This window comes from Callospermophilus lateralis, chromosome 17 (assembly GCF_048772815.1).
Source record: "Callospermophilus lateralis isolate mCalLat2 chromosome 17, mCalLat2.hap1, whole genome shotgun sequence".
NCBI classification, from domain to species: Eukaryota; Metazoa; Chordata; class Mammalia; order Rodentia; family Sciuridae; genus Callospermophilus; species Callospermophilus lateralis.
The window spans coordinates 20,644,568-20,664,360 of NC_135321.1; the positions used below are offsets into that span (position 1 = coordinate 20,644,568).

General features: G+C 36.0%; 1 protein-coding gene across 1 annotated transcript in view; it reads right to left on the bottom strand.

The window, feature by feature from the left end:
• The window catches only part of Dcc (DCC netrin 1 receptor), a 1,060,049-nt gene that overhangs the window by 69,121 nt on the left and 971,135 nt on the right, over nucleotides 1-19,793 (bottom strand). Inside the window, exon 22 of the mRNA XM_076836991.2 lies at nucleotides 9,501-9,566. Coding sequence (XP_076693106.2) covers nucleotides 9,501-9,566 — 66 coding nt within the window. The remainder of the gene's footprint in view (nucleotides 1-9,500; nucleotides 9,567-19,793) is intronic.

The window sequence follows — 19,793 nt, forward strand, 5'->3', positions numbered from 1 at the left end:
AAGATCTTAAAAAACATACAAAAGAAACTCCCCAAATAACCCAATCAATGAATAGACAAAGAACTAAACAGCCACTTTTCAAAAGAAGAATTATAAATGGTAAACAAAAAATAGAAAGATATATTCAACATCTCCAGCAATTAGATAAATGCAAATTAAAACTGCCTTGAGATTTCATCTCACTCCAGTCAGAATGGCTATTATCAAGAATACAAGTAACAATAAACATTGGCAAGGATGTGGGGAAAAAGGTTCACACAGATATTGTTGGTGGGACTGCAATTAGTGCAAACACTCTGGAAAGCAGTATGGAAGCTCGTTAAAATCCTAGGATTGGAACAACAACATGATCCAGGTATCCCACTATCCGATATATACACAAAGGATTTAAAATCAGCATCCTACAGTGACGCAGCCACATCAATATTTAAAGCCATACAATTCATAATAGCCAAGCTATGGAGACAACCTATGTGTCCTCCATATCAGTATGAATCCTATTATTGCGTACAACTAAAAAGAACCAATAAAACATGAGTAATAAAAAAATTGAAACAATATCTTTTGACAAGATAGTTAACTGAAACTGAAAAGATAATTACTTAATCTTAAAAAATTATTAATTCATTGCTATTGGAAAAATAATAGGCATATTTGATATAACTTGAACCTCACCTAAAGTCTTAGTGTATTCTGATTACAAATGAAAGAAATAAGATTTTCTTGAAATAATTTTTATATTTACTGCAAAGGAATGGGACAAGTAATGAAAGGTCAGAACGTTCTGTATCACAGACTGACTGATTATTTGAAAAGTCATTTTATAGTAATATCTTAATATGCTTTTTCTGTACTTAATACATTAATTGATTAGAATAAATTAACCTTTTATGTGAGGGCTTTCAAGGTAGATAGTTCAGGACCTCATGGTTTATATTAGCATGACTTAACTTTAACATTTACCAAATTTAGTTTAGATCATACTTAATGGTGTGCCTTATGAACATTTAAAAGAAACCTGCTTATTTAGAATTATTTAAATGTCTTTCTACCCAAGAAGATCATTAATAAGTCAGAAAATAATGTCTGAATCCTGCAGAGCACCAGTGATATTATACTGCTATTTGCCTTGGTGATTTAGGGAGCATGAGACCTCCTACTATCTTAACTCTGGTTCTAGGCCTTTAAGATTTTCAATAGAAATTTCCATCAGTTTTAAGCTTGGTATTCAAGGTCTTTCATTAATTTCCCAGTCTCAAATCAAGGCTGAATGCTCAGAATTTGTGACATCAATCAGAGGTTAAGAAAGTCAAGTGCAATGGTGTCTTTAGAAGCAGTGGTTTTGTTCTGTCAAGTTGTCACAAACACAGTGCTGTGAGTCAATTCCAAGCTGTGGCTTCAACAGATAAAAACAGGGTTGGGTTCCTGTGAGCCTCTGCACACAACATTTTTATTAGTCAATCAATATGTAACCTTATATAATGTGTGTTTTATTTAAAGACACCTTATTTAATGTATAACGTGGAGTCAATAACCTTGAATTCACAGCTAAGAGCAGTATAACTCATGCCTGAACAGAGAGCTTAACACATATTTTCTCTGTAAGGCAGAACACGCTTGTGCTTACAAATAGTAGAAAGCACTACAGTATTTATGTTCGCAGGTCATTGTAGGAAGTAAAATCACCAACAAAAGGTACCAAAAGAAAAAAAAAAAAAAACTTGGCACTAAATATGCCATTAAAAAGGAACTTGTTTATTTTGGATATGAAGCAACAGGCAGAGATGCCTTGCTCCACCTCAGCTGGGTACATGCGCCTTGGGCAACTCAAATGTTCTGTTACTTTGTACAGGTCCATAAAGGACTATGAAAGCACCAGGAGTATTGATTTGCAGGTTGCAAGCAAATATTAACATGTAAGTGAGCTCACAAATACAGAACCTGCAAAGAATAAGGAATGACTATATATTTCAACATCTCCAAAATACCGATCCAAATTAAAAGGAAATTCAGAGCTCACAAACCTAGACTAGTGCCATAAGGAGCTATGGGAGACAATACTACTGCAGCTACCTTTCAGCCATCAGCAGACAAGCTGCATGGAAAATTCAGAGATCTGCAAAACCCCTCCAGGCTGCTGTGATTATGCTATGAGAGTGTGGATAAACTAACCCACGCCTGGCACAGAGTTGGCCCTCAACAGACATTATGATGTGGTTTAATGTACTTCAACCTATATTATTTCTCCAATTTAAAGAAAAAAAAATATAGTTTTTAATATAGTATCTCTTCCTGGCATTAGCACACTAATATGGGTATCCAGTGTCTCAATAATCAAGGCTTATATGCACTCCATGAAAATCAGTGAGAATCACAATTTTTTACAGTCCAAAAGGCATTCCGTTCATTTTTAAATTTGATGATGTTTTGTCATAATAAAATGTTTCATCTTTTTTCTACTAAACTTAATAAAAGCAAAAATTGACACTTAAATAATGTGATGGGTCACAAGTACTAGTAAAGATTAAAAAAATGGCTTAGTGAAATAATCGCTTCAGTTTTTCTATGATGTTATTGGCTTTCAAAAATATTTTATATATTCATTATATTTTCCCTCATCAATGTTGTGGGAAACAGAGTACCAAGTGCTTGATTATATAGAAAAAGAACCAGGTATTAAATCTGGAAGCCCTGGCTCCTCTTTTGAAGACTGAACCCTTGGTCACAATGGCCGTGCCCTACTAGTTGCACGACACCAATAGCCAGGTGAATAGTGTGAACACAGGAATGATAATTCCAGTTCTGAGGAAAGACAGACAATGGAACTTTCTAGTTAGACACTGCACACTTTTCCTACGACAATAGTTTTTGTTGCTGTTGGAGAACTTTGAGCTCAACATATGTCTTCATAATTTTGCTGGTCTTTGAATTGAATGGAAATTCATTCAGCCATAATAATTTAAAAACATTTCCCCTTATAATTGAGTACTATAGACAACCCCTGAAACAGACTCACAGATAATCTAGAATAGTATTCCCTAAAATGAGATATTCATCAGTGCTATGGGGAAAGAATAAAACAAAAACAAAAACAAGCAAACAAAAAACTTTGGTCAATTAAGTTGAAAAAAAAATAATATTTCTTGTCTCAAGAATATAAACATTTACTAAAGATCCAGTTAGATGTTGAGGATGCTATGTTTTGATCAAGAGAGGCCTGATGGCTAACATCATAGAATTTACGATTTACTGGAGAAGATTGACATTAAACAAATTCTCAGGCAAATAATTATAAAATTACAATTATAATATAGTGATATTAAAAGAAAAGTATTAGAGTTCACATTGATATAACATGAGAACATGTGGTTGGTGATGGCCGCTTTGAAAGGGCTCATTCAGGAAGTCACAGGCTGAATCATGAAGAATGCTAGGAGGTAGATTTTGTTCCTTTACAAGGGAACTGGAGGTGGGCTATGGATCTAGAACATTGGGCGTGGAGGAGAGAATGGCATATGATGAGGGTGGAAAGAGAAACAGGACCCTGTCATACAGAGCTCATTCAGTTACTTGAAATGCAATCACAGACCATTTAAGGGTTTTCTTGATTTGTTTTAGGAAGACCTCTCTGGCTGCCATGGGAAGGGAGGTTGGTGGAAGCAGAAACACGCTAAGAGGATGTTAAAGATCTTTGGATGAAGATGGGGGTTTGAATAGAGATGTGGCAACTGTGGACATTTACACAATGCAGTCTGAAAGCAGAGGAGCAAAATGCTGATTTTATATGGGGGAGGAGAGAAAGGCAGAGGCAGGCTTGGGCTTAGGCAATAGTCCTCACGTCTGAGATGTGGTGATGGGAAGGGAAGGCTCAGGGAGGAAGAGCCCATGCCCAGTTTTGAATACACTGGAGTGGATGATAAGAGCTCAGCAGGCAGTTGGAAGGGCTGCATTAGAGAAATGAATTGGGGAATCTGGATGAAATTTGAAGTCTTGGAAATGTATGAGATCACCAAAGTCAACAAGAATAAGCAGAAAATCTCTCTCAGAATTAAGACCTCTAGTGTTCAAGCAAAAGGGAAGACCCCAATCAAACATAAGTATAGGACCAAGACATTTTCTCCAATGCTTAAGTGTCAATGCTACATCTTATTCTTTCCAGGGCTTCTCATGGGACTCATATCCCTTAAACACTCCTTAGGTAACAGTGAAATGGCTCCAAGGTTTTCAACTGGGAAGATTTCACCTGCAACCTTCATCCCCACTCAGGGGAAATATGACAGCATCTAGAGACATTTGGGTTATTAAAATACAGGAAAAGAAAGCCAATACTGGCACTCAGGGAATAGAGGCCAAGAGTGCTGCTAAATGTTCTAGTGATAGGGCAGCCTCCGTAACAAAGGATCATCCAACTCTCAATGTTGCTAGTGCTGAGATTAAGAAGTTCTTCTCTTGTTTAAAACTGTCTGTGTTCAGATGGAAAACTGAAATCCAAAAAGTTCCAGTGATCTTTCTGGTCACACAGCCCGAATGCCTGCCAAGGTGAGCTCTGGGGTCTGAGGTTAGGCTGGCCCTTTAAGGTCCTGTGGGACAGTTCTGTGTGGGCGAGAGGCCCCATAGCCTCTGCTAGTCACCATCCTGGGTCCTAGACATGCAAGTGCTTTCAGTTATCTTTCCATCTGGGGGAAGCTATAAAACATGACTTCTGTTTTGGCATTAAGATGGCTACTGAGTATAAGCTTAGGTGTCTTCTAGTTTTACCAGTCTCAGAACAGTCATTTCGAAGGAACTTCATCTATACATTATCTTGTTTGGCTAAAATGTTATTGAATTCTAGGAAGAAAAAAAAAAAAAAAAACAATGTTCATGGCCTTTTCTCTGACGTACTCTGACATTCACTCCAAAAGAGTGTATGTCAAATTTTAAAGAGCATCTAATACAATTCCAAGTATTTGAAATATTAAGTAGTAATGTTGACTTTTTGGTTAATAATGAGGTGTCAAAATATTAAAAGGTGTCAAGTTTAACTTGTTTTTTTTTTTTCCAAAGGTTGAAGCTAATAAAGTAATAATTTTTGTAAGGCTAATAGATCTTTTAATGCAACTGACTAAACCGATTTTGTAAATTACAAGCAGAACAACCCGTATAAGGAAACTGGTGCTTCCCAAGGAGAAATACAGGATTAAGTTTAAGTAATTGTCGTAGTTGTGGTCATTCATACAAATATAAACTCACAAAATATATTTTCAGAATTTGAAGATTTTTCAGTGTTAAGAATGTGGACCATGAATTAAAAAATGGAAAGCATCACAAGCAAAATACGAGCGTATCACCACATATTAGCTTTGATTCTACCTGCCACCAGAAAATAATTTAGGAAGCCTCTTCAGTTTCTACAATTTAATTAAGGGCTTCCAACTGTAAGAGTAAACATGAACTATAGCTTTGTTTTCCTTTATTTGAATTCTAAAAGGGCATTTTTAAAAGAGTGGCATGCTGGAAAATAAAGTAAATGATTAGCAAGGTTCTAAGCTTATTTGCGACTGGCTTGAGTATCCTCACAATAAGCCATTATTCTATTACAATGCTTTGAAAGATGAACTCTGCAAGTGTAGGAAGAGCCAGGAAACCTCTATAATTCTGCCACTCTGGGGAGATGTATGAAATTTCATTGACTACCGGTTTTTGTTGATGCAGGCTACTTTTAACAGTGAATTGAGATTGGAGTTTTGTCATTCAGGGGTTTCACTTGCACATCTAATTAGGAAATATACCCACTTCTGAAATCTGAAGACATTAGCAGAATGTTAATTAGGAAGCTGGGTTTTCAGAGGCTGTTGCTGATTTGCTTGTAATAGCCAGGGCTAAAGGCAAATTACATATTTACCATAATTTATCTGCTTGCATAATAGTATAGGAAACAGATTAAGTTTGCCTTCCACCACCCATGTGTCTTGAGGTTATAAATTCACTGTAATCAGCCAATTTGTTATTCCTGTAGGTAATCTAGAAGTATTTCAGGTGCTTTATGTATCCCGTGCATATAACATGAAATCCCTAAAATACCATTAAGTGATGCAGAAAATTGGGGAGGGATAATATGAATAATTTATATAAACTGGCCCAAAGCCACTGACTGTCACTAGTCTATTTTGTCTTCATGACTTTGTCCTGTGAGATAATGTTTATCAGGTCAAATTTAATTATGATTGCATTCTCACTAGGAATCATAAATTAAATGGTAAAAAAATGAACACAGTGACCTGCATTTCTTTCCATTACTGTCTTCTGAGGTCTGAATCTTTTGAAAAGAAAAATTCTGTTGATATACATGCTCACATCAAATTTAGGCTGTGCTTTCTTTTAACCAGAGTTCATTTTATTTTGAAGGGTGAGTTCAAATAATCAACACCAAGCCCTTAAGCTTGACCCAAAATTGGAAATGATAGATTTGGCAAGTAAGAATACTGGGGTCCAGCTAGGTTCGAATCATGTCCCATTGCCAATGCAAACATACTTTGAGGTGCATTTGTACATGAGGTGAGAATCCCTTATAAGCTTTTATCTCTGATTCATAGACCCTTAACATAATTCAGATTTTACAGGGCCTCCTTATCTTTGTAGTTAATAAATCTGATAATTCCGTTGTGTCCATTAGGACATGCAGTTCAACAGAGCACATCATTCTGGGCCAGTGTTCCTTGTTGTTCTACCTTTAACACATGTGACCTCTGCTGAGTGATGGTTGAAAGCTTGAGGGGACAATGACTCTTTCTCCATTATCCATGCAGATTCTCTCTTTAATTTCCTGGTACCCTGTCCCATCAAAAGGTATTATCCTGTGCTGGTATAAATGGTTGTGCCCTTAACTGAAAATGAATTTCAATTTAAAACTCCCTGTAGAAATAGAATCTCACAACTAACGCTGTTGGGTGATTCCAAAGGGCACAATGCTAATTTCCCACAGGGACTCCAAAACTACAATCTATCTCAAGATAACCAATACTACAATTATGTTTCCCTACACAATTTCAACAACTTCTTTCTTTTGCCCTCCTGTCTATCTCTGGGATTTTCCTCACCATCTTTCATCTTCTGAGTGCTCCTCTGCCTTGTTTACCCAGCTAATTCAACCTCTTGACTTACTGCTCCTGCAGTGGTCTTCAGTTTGCACCCACAGCTCATTGCAAGTGCTCTGCATTCCACGAGGGCTTAGTAGCATTTACTGACTGCCTGCCTGAATGCCTGAAATGCATTTGGCATATTGTTCAAACCGAAGATTAAAAATTGAAGCAGAAGAGTGAGTTAATGAAACGTGTAGAGTTAGGAGGAGGAAACTACCAATACCTAAACCCACTTTATGGAGCATGCCATTGGTCTGCTTTTAGTCTTCACACATCCCTCCTCTCATCTTCCGGATATAAACTCCCATACTGTGCATATCAGGAACTACCAGAGCCAGGGATTAGCTGTAAAGAGTGTTACTTAGATGAGGAAGGAGGACCAGTGAACAATAAGAAGCTGAAAATATCCTAGACACAACAAACTGAATATAACATTAGAGAGGCTAGACTGGAATATATATATTCAGGAAACTTGCTATGGTCTGAATGTTTGTGACCATCCTCAGACCCCAAGTCCTATATTAAAATCAAACCTCTTTATGGGGACATTTAGTGGGAGGGCATTTGGGAGATAACTAGATCATATGGGCAGAGCCTTTATGAATGGCATTAGTGCCCTTAGAAGAGAGACCTGGGAGAGTTTCATTGCTCCTTCCACAAGGGAAGAACACAGGTAGAAGTCACCATCTGTGAAGCAGAGAATAAGCCTTCATCAGATTCTCAGCTTGCTTGCACTCTGATTTTGTACTTTTCAGCCTTCAGAGCCATGAGCAATAAATTCCTATTTTGTATAAAGTATCTAATCCAAAGTGGTTTGTTATAGCAACAGAAGTGAACTAAGATAAAATTTAAATGTAAGAAAATGTTTATGCTCAGGCAAAAGGCATTAGTAGTAGAGGAAGATATGGCAGACAACTTGAAAAGAGGAGTCAGCAAGTGAAAATATATTCCTGAGTCTGTCACTAGCCCGAGGAAGGAGACACTGAAACTTTGCTCAAGTAGCATCTGGTCTACTGCACATTTCTCTTTGGGGGAAATGGATGCATTGGATTATCATAGTCTATGATAGAAAATAGTTACTGAACTCACCCCCTTATTCTGATATCACACTCAGCAAACAACTTTTACATCACAATATTGGCTTCCCATCTGGATTTTTTAACAGAAGACCACCCTAACGGAAGGTTATCTGCTCAGTAATCAAATTTTTCATGAAATCCTACTAAAATGGTTAAATAAAGAATTGTATTGTTTCCTAAAATAGAATACTGTACAGCCACAAAGATAAATTATGAGTAAGAGTGGTTTTCAAACACATGGAAAAATCTCAGAAAGCTAAAGATGAAAGCAAGGTGCAGGAGGATAATGTATGATAGTATTTGATATGATGATATTTCTACACATTTACAAACATAAAATAATACACTGTTTAGGGAAACTTATAAAAATGTAGTAAGCTTCAAATTTGGGAAAGTGTTTATATCAGAGTGAGGAATGATAATGGAAAAGAAGCATGTGGTAATGCAGAGACATACAAGAGATTTCAATTGTCTGTTAAATATTTAGTATCTTAATTTGGTGGCAGCTACACAAGTCTTTGACATTATAAATATTTGATTTTATTTTTAGTAATTCAAACAATGCAACAGCAATATATTTTAAATAAATGATCTATCTATCTATCTATCTGTCTACCTACCTACCTACTTATCTATCTCTCCACTGGGAAGTTGGCTAGTATTTATTTATCCTTCCAGAGATTGTGTTTTAAACAACTTAGGACAGGGCCCTGGAATGCAGCCCATATCAATTGTCTCCTTCCCTTGAAGTTCTGGGTCCTGCCTCCATTTGTTTATACTAAAAGCCAACAGCTATATGGGCAAGCTTCACAGAGTGGGCAAAACAAATGTCTAATCTTAAAAAACAAAAGAAAATTAACAATAAAATGCTCAAGAACTTAAGGAGTAAATGTAGTCTATATGTGAAAGGACTCTGTAACTTCAATTTATGAATTCTAGTTGATTTCAGTTTAATCAAACTTAGTTATCTTCTTCTCTAACAAATTCATTTTTGTAAACATTTACAACACTTTACTTACCACATTAAAATCTAAGTATTTTGCAATCCTGTATCATTTATAGAATGCTTTATGCTTGAACTTCTCTATTTTTTTTTAATGCACTTGTCACCTCCTATTGGCATCATCTCCTGGTAGCGAGTTAACAGGTTTGCTAATATAACTTCAGGTTTCTATTATGCCACAGAAATTCTAAGTCTGGGGTTCTTGGTACTTTTCAATAGATATTTTTCTTCAGACACTCTAGCATTCACCATTTAATTAGTATAACTAATTCTATAGAGCCTAATTTATATTCTTACCATTGAGAGTGCTTCTGTCAATCAAATTGGTATCAACTGGCCAGTAACTTCCATCTCCATGACGACCTGTTTATTAGAAAAGTACATTAGAATGTTAGTGGATATACCCCATGAAAGTAAAAATAAAACAAAAAATAAATATTTAAAATTACACAATAATTGAATGAGATTATTTTGCCTACCTCCAAGAAAGTCTGACAATATTAATATAGTTATACCTCTGAGAAAATGTTATTTTTCTTATGTAAGAAAAGCCTTCCATGAAAATAGACTCCCTTAAACCAAATAAATTCAAATCCTCCCTGGTAAGTGATCCCCATCCTCTTTCCTTGCTCTTCTCCCAATATTTTTATGAAAGTGACAAGTAGTGATATTAGTCTAAATGGTGTGCTCCCCAACTTTTCAGTACAGAAATTAGGCAGGTCATGGTTCCTAGGTTCAAACTTTACTGGCACCCTTCAGATATGAGTTTATGATAAGTTTGTAACTATTCTACCAGGGGACCATAAAAATCATCTCCTAACTTTGCTTTGAATATATTTTTTGTTGGGGCTGTGTGTGCCAAACAAAGTGCCTGTGTGTGAGGTAATAGATTAGAAGTAGAGTTGGGGAAGTTCTCAACCCACACCATCTGAATATTTCTTACAAATATACCACAAAAAGAAGAAGGCTCTTCCAGTGCTGCAGTATTGGAAACCATGCCTTCTAGGTGGTGTTTAACTGTTGTGAAAGTAATATTTAAGAGAACTGAGTCAGAAATTAACCACAAATAATTATACTGCCATCCCAAACTTAATTAACATTGTTTTGCCACAAGCAGACCCTTTCTGCTGATGCAAGTGTGCAACTGTCATTATTTGATTAGATTTTGAGTTGTACACTATCTAAGTGAACCTCTTACAGAAAAACATGAGAGTTGAATCTATGTGCAAATCATAGCAGAACATAGCTAACTCTCCATTTTATTTGCTTCAAAATGTTGTTTCTGAGAGCAGTTGTAATCAGTGGGTGATAAACAGGAAGTCCATTCAGGCAGTCAGCAGCAGTAACATGGGCTGTTTTCTCACATTTATGGATTTCAGATTACTTCCCCCTTATGGCTTTCAAGCTCTGGTCTTGTGACATTCTTTTGCACACCAAACATTCCTCTTACTAAAGCTTTCCTAAAATCTCATCATTTTATTTGCAAAAGGGTTGTGAAGAAACAACTTAGTATTCTGTTCACTGACCACACATTTACAGTTTTTAAAATTCTTTTGATATTGTGTTAGGGCTCAAGTTACAATGGACAGCAAGCTTCCAACAAGCAATGAAAGAAATTAATCTCATCACATTATGTCTTCAGCAGAAAGCGGCATGATTAACATCTTCTGGGTCAATGACTGAGTGGACCAGGAAGTGGGAGTTAGGATGTGTGTGTGTGTGTGTGTTCACACGCATGTATGCATATGCACATGCGTGTGCATGCGTGTGTGCAAGAGGTATGGCAGGGAAAAGGACAATAAAATGAGCAGAAACTGTGAAAATTTTGGTGGTCTGACTAAAATGTGGACAAGACTAACCCTTTTCCAAATGCCTTGCTTACTTGATTCTGATGCATTTGAAGTTTCGATGAGCAGAAGAAAAGCTTTGCCCACGGGACACTGTGAGATCAATGTTGGAAGAAATGAAGTGAGACAGAAGTTCTGTATGAATATTAAGATGACTTCTGTAGCAACTCAAAGCAGCTAGATTGCAAAGCAGTCAGCCAAAAGAGATGCTAACAACCTTATCACTTAGGCCAGTATAGGCAATAAATGATTCCTATTGGGAGTAATCCTGTATTGGCTGGAAATTAGGTAGATAGCCTGTGGAGGATTTTCCTTCTCTAGCATCCTGACAAATGTCTTTTTAATGAAGTTTCCAACTCTCCCTGCTAGTTTATGGGAGGATGCAGAAGCAAGCCCACAAGCGCATACATATATTACTTAGACATTAAATTCTATGGGTATAGCACTCCTTAGATGTAGCCAGGCTATTGATTACATTGCAAATTTCAATAAGGAGGAAAATAAATCCAATGTCACAGAGGTCATAGTCCTGGGTAAGATTAAGGAACCCTGGAAATTATTCTAATTAAGAGAGTAGCTTAAAATGTAGGCATTATACCCAAAGGATCTAGTGTGTTGACACAAGTAAAGTTTTTGTTGGCTATAATTAGATTGGTACCACAAAAGAAAAGTTAACAACAGACCAAAAGAAAGTACTTTAAGGAATCATGATATCATCAATGAGAAAGATTGGATTTATGGTAATTTAGATTTCCTACACCAGTTCAACTGAGAGAACACAAAACCCTTTCTGGGATATTGATGAGCCTAGAATCTCTTGATCTAAAGACACAAGAATCAAATTTTAATTTTACGTGCCAAGTTCCCATTCCCTCAAATATGTCATTTAAATTCCAAGAAGGCTTCCTTCAGAAAGTCTTCTCCCACTGTTGCAAGGCAGGTACCAAAATGTTATAAATATGGAGATGTTGGAAATGAAACAGGAAAGGATACTGGTGATGTTGCCTGGCAGGCCAAGGTTTTTTAAGGATTTGTTACTATGGTATCATATTTGCTAACTTGGTTAATTTCATAAGCACTGATTTAGCAAAAGAGAGGAGTAATTAGCATTTGGAAGATGGTTGGAGTGAAAGTCAATTAATGCAAAGATACAAACTACTGCCCTGTCCCAGAGGTCTAAATTTTATTAAAAGAGCATTAAACTGGTAATAATTCATTCAACACTTATTAAATGCCTACTACATGAAAGGCATAGTCCTAGATCCTCAGGGAAGAGACACTATAAAAAGATGTATTAGCTATGAATCCTACCAGAGTTGGTTTATTGTATCCAAAGCCTAAATAGGACAATCCATACTGAATATTAGCCAATTGTTAATATTTTTAATTTAGTCTGACTTTAAGGAATTAAGAATAACTTAATCCATCTATTACTTTAAGATCATTATTAGATTTGGTTGAACTGTTTTTCATTTATCTAGTAGCATTAAAACTACTCGTAAATAAAAATAAGGTATGATATTAAATTCCATTACATTATAGTTTCTATATTTATTTTAAGACTCCTTATCATTTTGATAATGTACTAAATATTTAACATTTTTTTAAAAATTAAAATTCCAAATATTTAATTTAATTCAAATCTAAATAAAACTTTTTTTTTTGTTTTGCACATGATGTAATAGAGTTCAGTGTATACAGGTTTTTTCCTCCCAAATAAAGCTCAACATGGCTCAAAGAATTAAAAATGGTACCTTATTTTTTCTTTTTTGTATAAGTAGTATCATTTTATATGAGCACAATGATAAAAATATGTAATTCTATATAATATACTAGTAAAAGCTCATATTATCTTAGTAGAAATTGAGTATGGGAGAAAGAAATAAGCTGATGAAGAGTAATCAATTTATATATATCTTAACTTTCATCTAGATAGTTTTATAAAAAGAAAGAAAGAAAGACCACTTTTGCAAGGACATTTTGATAATTAAAGCAAATATTTTCTATGGTTATCTTAGGTTTTGAAGCCAAGCACTGGTTGTTTCATAAAGAAAAATTAGACAAAAGTAAAGGGCTTCTGGTGGATTTTACAAAAAGAAAGCTTGTGGCTGATTGTGAATTATTTAAAATAGTTAAAAGACAGTTAAATATATTTTATTTAGGGACCTTCTTAGGTAGGTCTTATCCAGAAATTCATGCTCCTCTCCCTTATTTAATCTTGAAAATACTATAAACTACAAAGCCACTTCAGGAGTTATTTTTTATGTTTTATTTAAAAAATATATTTTCTGAGGAGTTTCCTTCTCACCATGATCTAGGTGCTTCCTTACACAAAATTTAATGTCTCCTTGACTTCCCTGCCACTTGCTCTCTGGACTGAGCGAACAAAGGACAGAAGTAACTCAACCTCCTTTAGGAAGTGTGTCCATTGTTGAATCCCTTGGTGCTGACCAGAGTGATATGTGCTGTGATCAGTGTCAGATGAATGACTAATGTCAGGATACTTTGTGATAGAGTAATGAGGGGTGCGCATTGTAAGTTATTGCTATTTCACAATTTACTCTTTATAATCTTGTTCTTACACGTCATGTAAGTTATTGCTTATATATTTTTATTCTGGTTTTGTGTGTGTGTGTGTGTGTGTGTGTGTGTATCTAAAAATCATACAACATCAACATTTATTTTAAATCCTTACTTGTGGCACAGATAAGAATATTATCCATGATAAAAAATTTTCCATTTTCCTAGCAAGGATTGATTCATTTGGAATTTCAGTGCTAGAGTCTGATTTTTCTCTGTGTATGTTGAAAAGGAGAGAGCAGAAAGTTAATTGGAAGAGGACATAAGAGAAAACTGGATGTTGTGGCTGTAATCTATTCTTTAATCCATCTTCTCTGAATGGGGATAACAAAGGTTCCTACAAGATGGCATCCATGCTATCAATCCCTAGAGAAATACACATAGCCCATTATTTAAATAAAACAGCCAGATCAGTCATCTAACAAATGTTCAATATACATCCTTCCAAGGATGCAGAGCATGGAGATATCGTTTTCATCTTAGAATTGGTTCTCTCAGAATAATTCTGGTGATAATGATGGAAATTGTATCGATTTTTTGTCTTGTACACCAGTGGATAAAGAATATCTATTAATGCCATCTGAATACAGTTTTACCGTCCAGCACAAAGAACATATCAAGATATATTTAAAGTAGATTATTTCTCAGGGGCTAGAAAATGTGTCTAAGAGATCAATTTATCATGCAGTTGATAATATTGTTGACTTTGAACAAAGATATCGGGACATCAGAAGCCAAGAAGAATAGCCAACACCTAGGATATTTCAAATATATTTTCATAGAAGAGAATTAATGAGTTTTTTCAATCTTTTCTAAAGTCCAACATATTATTTTTCAAATAAGCAGAAAAGAAAGTTTACTCAATGAAAGAAAATGTCACTCCTCTCTCTGTAAGGCAGCTAACATGCCTTCCATATATTAAGACTTTGTGATCAACAAAACCTTTATTATATTTTCTACCTGCAGAAAGTCTAAGAGCAATAATTTTCAGACTAGGAATGAATTTGGTAATGATATGGTGGCTGCTGGTGCTCTCTGGAATCTTATTCATAGCATAAGGAAACCAAATATGCCATGGTGCATATTTTCCTTATCCATAAGGGGCAGGTTTTCTTGCAATTTCAGTTTTTGTCTGTTTGACATAAAATCTGAACCGAGTTGATTCCTGCTAGGAAGCAAACTCATCCTTAAAGAATCCTTAAAAATGAAACTAACAACTAAGTTTATAATTTCACTCACAAATGTCATAAATAGACTGACAATATAGATATGAAAATCACCATACTTTAAGAGTAAAGGAGGATGCTAAGTTTTGAGATATTAATCAGGACATTCCTGGACAACATGGAAAATCTAGGCTGTCTACACATGGACCATTTAGACAACTAGATCTCTTATCCTCGTTTTTGCTCTTGGTCAGCATCTTAGCTTGAGTCTAGGTCTTGACTATCTCAGGCATAGGTGTGCTCTCTGGCAGAGCTTGGTAGCTTATAGGTAAAGACTTTGCCTGGGGAATCTTCTAGGGCAGGAAAAAAGTTTAGAAATACTGAACTTCTTCACAAACTCCAAAGCAAAAGCAGCACTGTGCCAGACCATCTGAATTCCTGAACATGATGATGGTGGGTATCAGTTGATGAGAAGTTTTAGCATAAATATCCTGCAATTCAGATCTATCTTATGAAAGCAAGGGGATTAAAAACCAAAAAAAAAAAAATCCAATATTAGGGGGCCAAAGAACAGAGACAGGTCAATAATATCTTTTGATTTTAGAAAAGTAGTTAATTTCCTTCTTACAGTTTCCAAGTAAGCAAAGCTCCAAAGTGCTGATTTATATAATTCTAACTAATTAGTCCATCTCTCTTTAGCTGGTTGCTGATGAAACCAGGTAAATTGCGCCAATCATGCATATCATAAACTGACACATATCTAAAACCCATTAAGTTTATTAGTTGCTGTAATTATGAGTCACATAAATTTAGAATGAACTCTGATTAACAATTCAATTGTTAACAGAATAAGTATAAAGACTTAATTGCTAATGATATGGTGGCTGCTGGTTCTCTCTGGAATCTTTCCTCCCACCAGGTCTCCTCATATACCCTCTAATGCATCTGAAATAATGGCTAGCATATAGGTCTCAGTTCATTTTTAGATACAACTTCATTAAATTTACAAAGCATTATGTTTCTCTAAATACGGGCAATTTTCTGGATAACTGTATCTTCCCAAGAGCTAGCCCTTCCACCAGAATACAACGTGAAAAAGTGAAGAAGGAGGCTTATACAAGAGCATGCTCTCTCAAAGGCCACAGACTGACTTGTGGCAGCCTTCCCTTTCTGGGTGAATTACTTCAAAGGCAGACACAGTATGTGTTGTGTCTGAGTGAAGTTCCAAGCAGCACAGGGAGCAGTGGGGAAGAGCATGATAGCTCTTTCTCCTCCAAGTGACTATGTGTCTGGAAGTTGCAGCTGCAGTATGAAGATCCTAGAACGTGAGCATCCTGCTGGCTGCATGCCTACGTGCAAGTGATGTTCCCACTGGAGTACAGTGTTTCTTCATTCATGCAAATGTCTGTGCTCCCACCATTCCCACAACCAACGTGTCCACTGGATCTACTGTTCTAAGCCTTAGGGACAGAAAATGAGTATCAGAGAGGCCTGTAAATGAGTGCAAAGGAAACAGGTTAAGTTAATGATCATAACCACATGGTAATTTCCAAAAATTAGAAAATATACATAATTTTAAATAGGTATCCCAATGATTAAAAAGGTTGATTACTTATGCCTAAAAAATGATGAAAGGCTTCTCAGTGGAGATAGCATTTAAGGAAGAATGAAAGGGTGAGTTAGAAGTTATCAAATAGAGAAAAGTGAGGTAGATGAGTTTACAAAGACAGTAAGACATGAAATAAAAAAAAAAAAAAAAAAAAACCCTCCCTATATGGTCTTCCAGACTCTAGAGTTTATTTTGTAAGGGACAGAAATCCACCGAAGGTATTTTAAGTAGAACAGTGGCATGCAATTTAGAAATATTATTCTGTGAAGAATAAATGAATTAGAAGAAACTGTTGCCATAAATAGGGTGAGAATAATATTAATAATTCTACGAAGTAGACGTTATCAGCCTCATTTTATAGATGAGTAAGCAGTGACTTACAAAAATTAATAAACTCAGGATCGCATTTTAAGTGGTTGAGTCTGGCAAGCTCTGATGGTGATTTCACCATCAGTGGATTAGTTACTAATGGGAAGGACAAATTAGAGCATTTCTAAGAGGTGATCCTGGTTGGCAATGTGAAGGTTTAGGCAAGTGTGATTTGAGATGCTGTCTCTACTTACAATAGGACACAGAGTAGGAAAGAGCCTTTGGAGGGGGAAGGAAACAGTTTTTGTTTGCAACCAGGCAAAGCATTTGGAAAAGTGAAGGTGTCACTCCAGAAAAGCCATAACAGAAGGGGACAAAACAGGCTAAGACAGCTTTTGGACGGTGACTAAATACTAAGGCTCCAAACCTATTTTCTATCAGGTCATCCTGACCATGCTCTGCCCCACAATCACATCCTCAAGTAGGGAAGATCGGCATCAGTGGCCAAGAATAAATAGGGTTTACAAGACTCTCAATGCAGGGTAGCAAGCATGTCTTCAGTGCCGGGCGTCCATGGTAGATCCTTGCTATGCTAAATGATAGAAATATCTGAGAAGTATCACTTCCCAGCAGAGAGAAATCGGAAAAGCTTCATCACCAATTTCTCTCTCTGTCATTGCACATTATTTTGCAAAGTGCTGTTCTAGCTTTCCTCTGGACCCATCCTGTAATCCTTACTATTTGCTCATCTTTTTGGCTTCCTGACTTTCCCATCCTAAGACTTCTCTAAATAAGAGTTCAACTAATCTTTCCCCAGGAACTTATCTGTATTGATTCAGGTTTTACTTATGTATTTGAAATTCAGTATTAGGTTTGAAGTCGTTTCTACTCTAGCCCATAGTGATTTTCCATCTGAAATCCTATGACATTCATATGTGGACATACCATCCGATTTGAACTTTTGTATTTTTTTATGTTGGACTGAGAATATTAATACCCTTTTTTTTAGCCATATTACAAGATTCTTGAAGAGGGACCCATGGAACTGTTTTTTTTTTCTTTCTTTCTTTCTGATGTTTTACCACATCTAGCCCTGTGCTAGGTACACACTTATCAAGTTGTCAAAAGTGAGTCTAGTTCTTTTCATACTCCCTATCGACAATTTCAAACCTCATTGGTGGCATTAGTTTTTATGTGTTTTTCCTTTATGAACTCAGAATTACAAGCAGTTGGTGAAATTCAAGTCTATATATTTTTTTTTTTTTTTTGGTACCAAGAAACAACATGAAGAGTAGAGGTCAAGCAAAGAGCAGAGGAGGTCAGAATCATGTACAAGGGTGACTGCCATTTCTCGAATCACAGTAAACTTGTTTTTCGCTTGATCTTTTGTTTTATTAGGTGATTGATGAATATCGTTTTCTCAGTTGGGAATATACTTTTAACACCTTTTTAATTCTCCCCCAAGGTTAGTAAAATAGACAAAATCCAGAGACATGGGGCTATCGCTTTTATGTTCTCTAACCTGTACTTCTATTAGTCAGTAAATCCACAAATTTATGACTGTTTCCTAAAACACCTGGGTCATGATGCAACTCAACAAGCATCTATTGGGTAATTATAATATAATAGGCTCTAAATAAGAGACTGGGCAGGGATTAGAAGTGACAACGGGAATCCAACTATTCCTCTGTCCTTGGAAAATTTAAAATCTGCTTATTAAGCTAGAATATAAATATCAAACTATAAGAAATGGGAAAAATAGCGAAGAATGAGTTGGATATTTTGGGCAAACAGAAGAATAAAAGATCAAAAGTCTAAGAAAGGCTTCTTGGAAAACAAAACATTGGGAAGGGAGTCTAAAAGATGAGAACTTCACTCAGTTGAGATAGGAAAGTTTTTTCAAAGCTGAGACATGGTACTAGTTATAGTACAGAGTCAGGAAAAATGCACTTTTTCTGGAGCGTTTGGTGAATTTTCATAATTAGACTTTGGCGCATGTGGAAGGATATACCAGCTATGAGAACAGGACAGAGAACTTGTGGTCAGGTAACCAGTGTTCTGATGCCAAGTAACTGACTTCATTCTGCAAATGTCAGGGACTGATCTGTTTTGGAAAAAAAAAAAAAAATCAAGAAGGCAAAACCCAGGACTGATAGAAGTAGACAGAAAATAAAGCTAGGAAGATCTTGTACTAAGCTAATGTCTATAACAGGGAAATGACATCCAGCATCAGTGGTCTCAAAGGAACTTGCTCATGAAATCTTACTGGAGGATCTGTAAACAGAAATGTCTACTTTGCTGCTTTGAGAAGGTTAAAATCACATCCATTCCTATGAGTACTGATTATTTTTCATTCTTTCAAAGTTACCCATTAAAACATAAAAACTCCTGAGAGGTTGACTTAAACAGCCACTTGACTGCTTGCAGGGAACAAGATAAGCACTTAACACTCTATTAAAAGCACATTACTCATTTTCCACCTCCACTTTTTCGCCAGTCATAATTTCTAGAATTGCAAAATTTTGGACCTGAGGAAAGCACAGGTGAGAAGAGCTTTCTCAAGTGGCTGTAGCAAGCAATTAAATAATAAATGGAGTTCAAACTATGCACAATAATTGGGTAGAACGGTGTTAATTTTCAATTAAACATTCCCATCAGAGGGTGCTTGAAGGTTTCAATTTTTCAAACAGGAGCCCAACTGTTGTAATCCAAACCCTACAAAGTCTGGATTACATTTAACTAAATTCTAAGCTTGACTAGATCAGGGAAAACCTTCTTTCCCTGGAATTGGAAACAATTAACATGCTGTTTGTTCATGAGATTAAAATTGCTGAGGTGTAACATGACAGGCGTAGTGTTAAGAACTCGGCCTGAATGTCCTATTGAGGAGCGACAGAGCCCTTCACAACAAGGTCAGCAGGTTTAACTTTATTAGAATCCAGTGAATGGACTGCATTTCCAGAAATTATACAGTGGTGAAGATCCTCAAGTGAAGCAGCCTGGGTATTCCTCTAGGCCTAACCAGTTACATACTGTGAGAATTCGAGCAGGTTTGGCCTCTCTGGGTCTCATTCTCTTC